The 9,214-nt window shown below is 41.2% G+C and overlaps 1 protein-coding gene across 4 annotated transcripts in view; it reads left to right on the forward strand.

The window, feature by feature from the left end:
* The window catches only part of Inpp4b (inositol polyphosphate-4-phosphatase type II B), a 751,408-nt gene that overhangs the window by 406,298 nt on the left and 335,896 nt on the right, over positions 1–9,214 (forward strand). For all 4 annotated transcript variants that reach the window (XM_021220100.1, XM_021220101.2, XM_029532468.1 and 1 more), the window contains exons 6-7: positions 5,275–5,393; positions 7,714–7,830. In XM_021220100.1, the coding sequence (XP_021075759.1) occupies positions 5,275–5,393; positions 7,714–7,830 (236 nt within the window). The remainder of the gene's footprint in view (positions 1–5,274; positions 5,394–7,713; positions 7,831–9,214) is intronic.

Raw genomic sequence — 9,214 nt, forward strand, 5'->3', positions numbered from 1 at the left:
CACACACACACACACACACACACACACCACAAACATACACTCCTTATCTAATTAATTCCTAGGGAAAGAGAGTAGACTTTGCCAGTTTTTACAAACACTGAAGGCTGTCGAAGCAAGAAAAATGACTGAGCTTCACAGAAGAATAGGTCTTAGAGTGCATGAGATGATTGCTTGGGCGGTCTACAAACACAGGGTACCCTGAAGCTTACACCCTGACCTCCCACAACCCTGTACCCTGGCATGCTTATTTTAACACTTCAGTCCATTGTAAGGTTCAGACCTCTGTGAATTTGACAGCTGTGTTATTCTTTGATGTGAGTCAAGAGAAAGTTTTCAGTGTCCAGCTAACGTTGGCTAGTGATAGAAATGCTTTCTGACCCTAATAGGCAGGTCATGGTCTAGAGAACTACATGAACAGAAGTTGATGTTTTACTTAATAATAAGAACATCTTATGTATGGTGGAGTCCTTACGAACAGTCCTGAAGGTGCCTTCTCTTTGACCTTAGGATCTTCCAATAATAGAAGAATTATGAGAGCAAAAGAGAATCTTTACTCTTTTTGGACATCCAAGCCATGCCACAAGCATCCAGAACTGATGCTGGAAAATCCTTGCACTCAGGCTGAGTTTAGTAGAGAGGGTGGATACTATGTCTTTCTTCTAGTGTTTGCTTACCCAGTGGCTGGGATTTCATAGTTTGAACAAGTCCTAGAGTCAAGCTAAATAAGCTGTCTCCTTCCAACACACAAAGGCTTCATTTATCTTTATCATTACTCTTCTATTGAGTACTTCTTTGTAAAAGAGTAAAGCTGCCTGGCTCTTTTACCAACCCCAGTGGAAGTATGTTTTATCAGTATCCTGTTCAACATCATTGGAAGAAGAAAGTAAACCCTCCTAATTCTGGATACTACATCAAAGATACCAGGAAAAGAATCACTTATAATTAGCTTAGATATTTCTATGAAAAACCATAGAGTTGGTCTGGATAGATGGCTTAGTGGTTAAGAGCACTGATTGTTCTTCCAAAGGTCCTGAGTTCAATTCCCAGCAACCACATGGTAGCTCACAGCCATCTATAATAGGATCTGATGTTCTCTTCTAGTATGTCTTAAGACAGCTACGATGTCCTCCTATAGATAAAATAAATAAATATTAAAAAAGAAAAACCATAAAGTTACAATTTATGACAATTATGCATCCTTCCCCACTTTCTGCTTTTTTCCGTATGAACCAGTCAGTTAATAGACATACACACACTTTCATCCCAACCTTTTAACATCTGGATATTTAAACTCTTGATCTTGGGAAATGTTTTTTCATAGCTCAGCCCAAAGAAATCACATTAAGGAGGCAGAAGTGAAGGTTACAATCTACTGATGAGTGGATCACTTGACAGTACCCACTTAATTCAGAGTTGGAATTATTTTTTAATCAACCATCTAGTCTTTAGGAATTCTTATTTTAGTAGCATGAATGACCTGTACCTAAGAGTAGAGACCTATGCTATATTTCCATGCATGCACATACTTGATCATATTTATCACTTACTACTCTCCTCTCTCTCCCTGACACTCCCACCGATTCCATTCCCCATCCCAATTTAATGGCCTGGTATGTTTAATTAGTGTTCCTTCTCAGAATGGTGTTATTGATAAAGACACAGGCACTGTACCAGACTAAAACATTGTCTCTCCCTTCTCTAGTCACTAGCAAATACTCATAGAGCTTTTGGGCGGTTTGAGACTTTTTGTTTGTTTGTTTGTTTGTTTGTTTGTTTGTTTTCGAGACAGGGTTTCTCTATATAGCCCTGGCTGTCCTGGAACTTACTTTGTAGACCAGGCTGTCCTGGAACTCAGAAATCCGCCTGCCTCTGCCTCCCTGTGCTGGTATTAAAGGTATGCGCCACCATGCCCGGCTTGAGGCAAATTCTTAAATAAAACAGAAGCAAAATTCCCCAAGCACCATATGTAGTCTTCTAGCATTACACATCAAGGAAGGTCACGTATCCAAGGGACACCTGGAGTAGAGTCCCATGTGTTAACAGGAAGGGATAAGGATGCTTTGGAAGATGGATATAACATTCTTAGATTTTATAAGCACATACTTAAGGTTCTTGTCTTAGTCACTTTTCTAATGTTATGATAATAAACCATGGCCAGGGCAGCTTATAGAAGAAAGAGTTTAATTTGTGTAGTGGTTTCAGAGTATTAGAATAGTATTAGTATTAGTATATATTAGTATTAGTATAGTCCATGACCATGGAACAGGAACATAGGAACAGGTGAGAGAGAACATCTTAACCCAGAAATAGGAGGCAGAGAGAAAGCCTTGGGAATCACACAAAGCTTTTGAAACCTGAAAGCTCACCCCAGTGACACACCTTCTCCAACAAGGCCACAGCTCTTAATCCTTCACAAGCAGTCCCACCAGCTAAGGACCAAGCATTCAAATATGTGAGACCATGGGGACTATTCTCATTCAAACTGCCACAGTTCTTTATTAACTACTAAATAACCCCATGTAGATTAGATTTCATAACATTCAAATGAGCATCATCTCTGTGCAGTGCCCAGTGGTTCAGCCTTCAGCAGTCCTTCAGGGCAGTAGCAGGAACACAGACCCATGCTCATCTTTTTCACTTTGACAGTAAGTGTGTCATATACACTCACACTCATACGGAGATCTGGCTTTGTAACAGTCTAAGTCATCTGAATAGAACTGTCAGTAAGATGTATGTTACATAACAACATCAAATTCTCTTAAATAGTAATATAACATGATTAGTGATCATTAGGTTTGCATATAAAAGTTCATTTACAAGAAACACATGACTCTTTCCACCATGACAGTTGAGGCAGTTGAGTGACATTTTGTTTTTTTCACTCTGTGCCACAAAACTAGAAAAGAGGAAAACTAAGTCTCCACTTCAGGAATTCTGTTTGATTTCAGGATTTCTAGATGCCTCTTGCTGCCTTAGTGTTAAGAAACTGTAAAGGCTGGGAGCTCTTTTTTAGGAAGAACAAGAGGAGAGCCCAGGTTCCAACATCACTATTGCTGCTACTCTTTTCTATGTCGGGTTTTGAACACACAGTAGCTGCATACAAATTGTTAAGTTGCCAGTCTTCGTCCTTGCCCACTATCGGGACCATCTGAAGTAATGCACAGAGCCTTCAGCTTTGTGTGCTGTCTGTTCTTGTAGGAAGTGCAGCTGAGCGGCTCTCTGCTGGGACAGAAGAGCTGCTCACTTCTGGGAATAACCGCAGCCACAGCAAAGCCCTATAAGAACTCACAAGGGACATGACTGATTTTGATCAAAGATGTCAAACACTCATAAGATAGAGGGAAGGCTGCCACCAGAGAGTGGGTGAGGTGCATGTGTGTGTGAAACTCCAAAGCCCCTAGCTTTAAACTCCCCAAGACAAGATGCTTGTCAGCTTCAGTAGAGGTTCACAGCAAAGAGAAAAACAAGGGCGCTAAAATGAAACAGACATCATAAGGCAAGGCAAGGAAATGATCACACTAACCACCAAAGAGCGGGGTGCAGGAAACCTTCCAGTGAAAGGCATTTTCCAATGGTATATTTATGTTATTGAAACCCTGTGTAGGTGGGCTTTTGTTTGACTATTTTTAAATGTAGATTTATCAGGGTAAGCAACAAATTGTAGTGGTAGAGGATCTCCCAAAGGCTGATGCACTCTACCAGAGATCGGTTGGTATGACAAGGACAGAAATGGAGAGAAGGATGTTTTGATATAGGTAATGGACAGAGTTCCTCAAAACAGAGAAGGTTAAATCAGCGGTGGCTATTTTTGTCCCCCCCCCCCCCCGTGCTTTCCTTAGCTTCTTTTGTTTTGCTTAAGGCATGTGAGTTCAGTAAGAAAACTTTAACAACAAAATACCAGACAGGAAGAAAACTCCAAAAAATTTTGCAAGACGTTAAAAAGTTAAATAACAACCCCACCCCACCCCACCCCACATCCCCCCAGCATCGTAGGTTATCAGAACTGGACCTAAACCAGACAGGTTCCCTTTGAAAGTGCCTGTATTTTCTCTCATTCCCCTTCTATAAATAAGGTGCTCTGCAAGCCACTGAAAGGTGATAATTACATCTATAAATTGCTTTGCTTTCAACTTTCAAATTTAAGCTGTATTACCTTTGTCCCAGTGCCCCTGCAAATTGCAGAGGTGCCATTGTAGGGTGTAACACCGCCCCATCCTCTGTCTGTCTTCTTGGTCATTGAATGGGATAGGGATGGTGTGGAACCCTGGACACTATCACCACGAACCCCTTATGGGGCTGCTTCCCCTTTACCAGAAACGGCATGCAGCCTGTGGCTGGCCAGCAGTTTGACCCGAACAAAGGGGACTTTTTAATCACAGTCAATTTCAAGAAGTAGAAATACTATTTCAAAATCAGAGGTGGAAAGTAGGGAAGAGAGTAGATCCTAGACTCACTGAAAAGGAGTATCTTTTATTCCCCCTACTTTGTTCCTTTCCAAAACTAGAAAATGCTATGCAACAGCAGAAAACACTCCAGGGAATATGGTCCTGTAGCTGGTGCTGTAACGGGAGCCAGGCTGTGTCAAGGAAAAGCTCTTAGAATGTGAGGCCCCTGGGCAACAATTACCCAGTCCTTATCGGAGTTGCTCTCTCCCTGGATGGTCCTGAAGTCCAGACAGAGGGCTCTTTAACCCATGGCTGCTTCCTTTTCTGCTTAAGCTCCGCCGAGGCAGGGTAATCAGTCTTCCTGTTTCCTCAGTGCCGAGGACTATAGAGGACCAGGTAGTTGAGAGGCGTACATTATTCAGACTTTTGACTTAACCCAGCCAGTGTCAACAAGAGACATCTTAGTTTCCTGGCTGTGGCCCAAATCAACTCACTTCATGCAAGAGTGTGAAAGAAGCCCTAGGGGTTATTGACTAATTAGAGCCCTCACATTCCCTGGCTGTGTGTGTGTGTCTACATTTTTTCACACACTAGAGCTGCCATCCCCGAGCACTCAAGACTTGCATGTGCTGCAAATGTGGTCAGTGGAAATGAACTCTCAATTCAGCTTGGCAGCACGTGACTTCCTATTTCTGTAAGGTACTTCCAAGAGACTTCCTCTGTAAAGCCGGCTGAGGACCAGGAGATTTCCTTCACCGGCTAGACAAAGTTTATTTCAGCTCTGCTCAGAAGTTTGCCTCGAGAGATCGACTGAGTTTCTTTCTTTCTCTCTTTCCTTTTCTATTTTTTTTTTTTTTCCTGCTCTTTCTTTTTCCTTTGCTGTTGCCAGCCTGCAGGGATCTTGTGGCTCCTGTCAGTGATCGGAAACTGAATACAGTAGTCCAGATCTCAGTAATCCACCCCGTGGAGCAGACCCTGAGGAGGTACTCCAGCACAGAAGTTGTGGAGGTGAGCCTGGCATGTTTCTCTCTGACTCTGTCCACCCTTGCCCCCCCCCACCGCCCCCATGTGCAAGCTGTTGTCTCTGTGTGTTGTGCTTGCAGCTCTCTCCTCCCCCCACCTCTTGCTCTCTCTTGCCCCTCCGCCCCTCTGAACAGCTGACACGAGTTAACTTGTGGTCTCTGGCTGGCTGCTGCTTTTGTCTGTCATTAAGGAACCCAGATCTGAAATTTCTAAGCACATGCGGAGTATGCACATGGAGAATTGGACTTTTCATTGAAAGATTTTAGTTTTCTTCCTTCCAGAAAAAAAAAAACTTTCTGAATTCCCAAACAGAACAGAATGTTTGTCTGGATATTTGTGTTTCTCTATGTACATTATTTATGTTGATTTTAAATACAGTGGGATGAATATATTTAATGAGGGAAAAAGTATAAAGTACTCAGAGGTCAAAACAAGTGAAGAGGTTTTTGCTCTCCCCTCACACCCTGGGGCCCAGTTTAGTCCAACAGTAAATATGCATTTCAAAGTACTGTGTTTTCTAAAGAAAGGTAAGTGATTAACTTGATTAGCTGTTTGTTTCCAGACAGAAGTTGTAAATATTACTCATGGGATGAGAGATTTCCTACTTACATTTCTTGCCGCTAATACAACATTCACCATGCATTGAAGGAAATACAATATCGTGCTGGCTCAGATTCAACAAGACAAGGGTTTCCCTTTAGATGATTTTATTCTTGGGAGACATTTCATGACCTTAGGGAATGAGAGGCACGTATTTGAACATCTGGGATTTTGGAGAGTGTGTTCTGCAGCTCCTTCAGCCGAGCTTTTTTTTTTTTTTTTTTTTTTCCTGCTCCAGTCTTGGCTGGTTTAGCTCACTGGTCTCTCTGAAGCAGTGGTTGGAAGAAATGATTCAGCCTGAAGTTGGAGTCACTTCTATTATGAAAATGACCTAAATCCTGTGTGCAGCCCAGCATTTCCCCCTCAGTGAGGCCTGGAGGCTTCCTTCCTTTGCTCTCCCTCTGCATGGCCCCGGAATGTAGGCAGTAACGAGTCTGCCCCTTGCATCCATCCCTGCATCTGTCCTTGGCAGACTTTAGGATCTAATGCTAGTAAAATATAAAGTTAGCCCACAGTTGAATTAAAACTAGTCTCCCTCATAGAAAGGCATTTTTACTAAAACTGTAAAGTCACTTTCTTAATGGATACACTTCTGGTCTTATTGAAACTTTGTTATCTTTTGAACACTGGCAAATTTTAAAGTAACACGGGCCCTTTATTTTTCCAATGTCCTCATTATTCTTCTGTGATAAGACACACATATCCTAAAGTGTATTATCATAGCTATAAAGGTGATTATGTTGTTCACTTTTACATTTTTATACAGAATATGTACACTTTTCTTAGATGTTTTATTCACTGCCTGCCTCCAAATGTGTCTGACGTAATGCCAGGAAAAGAGCATTTTGCCTTCCGAGGGAAAGAGTGAATGAGTGGATGAGTGGGTGACTCTCCCAGGCTTGCAGAAACTTTGGTAGTCCAGTGGCACATTGAACTTTTGGAACATTTTCAGATATATTTGTCTGTGTGCATGGGTGTCTACAATGTGATGTTAGATGCCAGCTTTCTAAATTCTGAGGCCCTGAAATGTCTTGGGGACCATATGCCAAGCAATAATTTCATTTCTCTAGTGCATCACGTTTAGAGTTCTTCTCATTGCTTTTCACAGTGGTCCAGGGGGCGGGGAAGCCACTGTTAAACACCTAAAAGCAATCACATGCATAGCAGATAGCTTTTGATTGAAGCAGAGTAAAAACAACAACAAAAACAAACAAACAAACAAACAAACAAAAAAAAGTTTTTTAAAGGATAGCATAGGATACCTCAATAGTTTGAGAAAGCAGCTTCATTCAATTTGGTGAGGCAGAATCTTGGATCATTTGTCTAAATTATCAATATATAATGATTATATTTTATATAGAGTTTTAAATAGATGGCAACTTAACCTAAAGAAAGGTTCTGAACATAATTTTTAAAAACAAGGGTTTTTGTTTTTTGTTTTTTGTTTTTGTTTTGTTTTGTTTTGTTTTTAAGAGTTCTGAGCCATTTAAAGAAACGAAAGTTCACCTACACAGTATCCTTCAGTACAATGGTGCTCTGGGCTCATGGCCCACAAGTAACACTTGGCCCTTCAGATCTCTTTTAATAGAACTATTTCCTAGAAAAGCAGACAGACACACTCTCTGTGTTCTCATTTGTCCCTGCATGCTGTCGGCTGCAGTTACTGCCTTAATGAATCCAAGTTTTCTGCCTATACTGTTTTCAGGGAACAAAAGACCCACTGTTCCTGACGGGTGTCACATTCCCATCAGACTACCCCATCTATGAAGAGACAAGAATAAAACTGACAGTCTACGATGTCAAGGATAAGTCTCATGATACTGTAAGTACTTGAACTTCTTTCTCTCGGAATAGAGAGAGGTCTTCATACTTTGCCAAGCTGTGGGATTTTGGATGCTACTGGCATTTTTAAAGAGGGCTGTTTGTTATGTACTTGTGTTTGTCTTGTGAGTGCACTTTTCTACATGTTATTCCAACTCATTTGGCTTGATACCAAAATGCCAATTGGTTAGGCACAAAAGCTTACTGAACAGATCTCTCTCTCTCTCTCTCTCTCTCTCTCTCTCTCTCTCTCTCTCTCTCTCTTTTTATAAAAGGCTAATTTGACCTCTTGGCTGATATTTTTTGCTGTAATTTGAAGCTGATTGGATACTATTTTGGGGTAGAAGAAAATGGAACAGATTAAATAGCAGTTCAATTCTTTTAGATCTTGTTAATTACTAAAAACTGGAGGTTAACATTTCTTCATTCTCACGATTTATCTTTTCTTGTCAAATGAGTGTTCTCTCCTGGTTAGGCACTGCTCATGAAAGCATTACTTTTAACTCCTGGTCAGGGAGTGATGCTGGTGGGATACACTGAGGGAGGGAAGCCTGGCCGTCCCCCTCAGGTAGCTATGCTAGCATGAATAGCAACCATGAAGGCATATGCATTTTCAAGGCAGCAGAATGGTGGGATTTTAATAGTTAAGAGTGAAGCCTGAGGCTAAGAAGAGGTTTGATGGCAGTTAGGTCAACAGGCTCCAAGAAGGGTTCTCGTTGAAGCCAAGGGAGGCAAATGGGCTGGAAAAACCCCACAGCCTGTAACTGTACATGACTGCCTTTACTTAGACATTCCCGTTTTGAGTATAAGGACTCGATATAATGTGGGTAGAAGGAACTTACACACATGGTCCACTGATGAGGTTATTTAGTAGAGAAAAATACATACTGAAGGCATTTGTATACATCAGTACCTGGAATGGTCACTTCTCTTAAACTGTGGGAGGAATGTCCAACAAAATGAATAGCATATGCACAAATAGAGATAGCCGTGGCGGTCTGCTGCAGTCTGTAAGGAAGAGAGTTGAGTGTTCAGGCTTCTGGATTTATTTCAGTTACCAGCTTTATGAGTACAAGAGCCTGTTTTCTGTATGTTTCCCTTGGGGACTTTTGTAAGAACTAAATGAGTAAATGTACATAAACTGTTTAGGGTCCAGCATATACAGAGACACAAGCAATCACTAGTGACTACTACTGTAGGCATCACTTTGCCGATGGCCTCATAGCTACTCATAATAAGTAAAAGCCAAATAAAAGTCTCATGGGCAAAATCATTTTTTGTATTTAGTATCTTTCTTTTCTAAAAAAGTATGTTTTTAACTAAAATAAAATGTAATATATTCCATATATACTGGGAAAGAGAAAGAGAGCAGAAAGGAGAGGAGA

The sequence above is a fragment of the Mus pahari genome, chromosome 20, assembly GCF_900095145.1.
Source record: "Mus pahari chromosome 20, PAHARI_EIJ_v1.1, whole genome shotgun sequence".
Taxonomy (NCBI): Eukaryota; Metazoa; Chordata; class Mammalia; order Rodentia; family Muridae; genus Mus; species Mus pahari.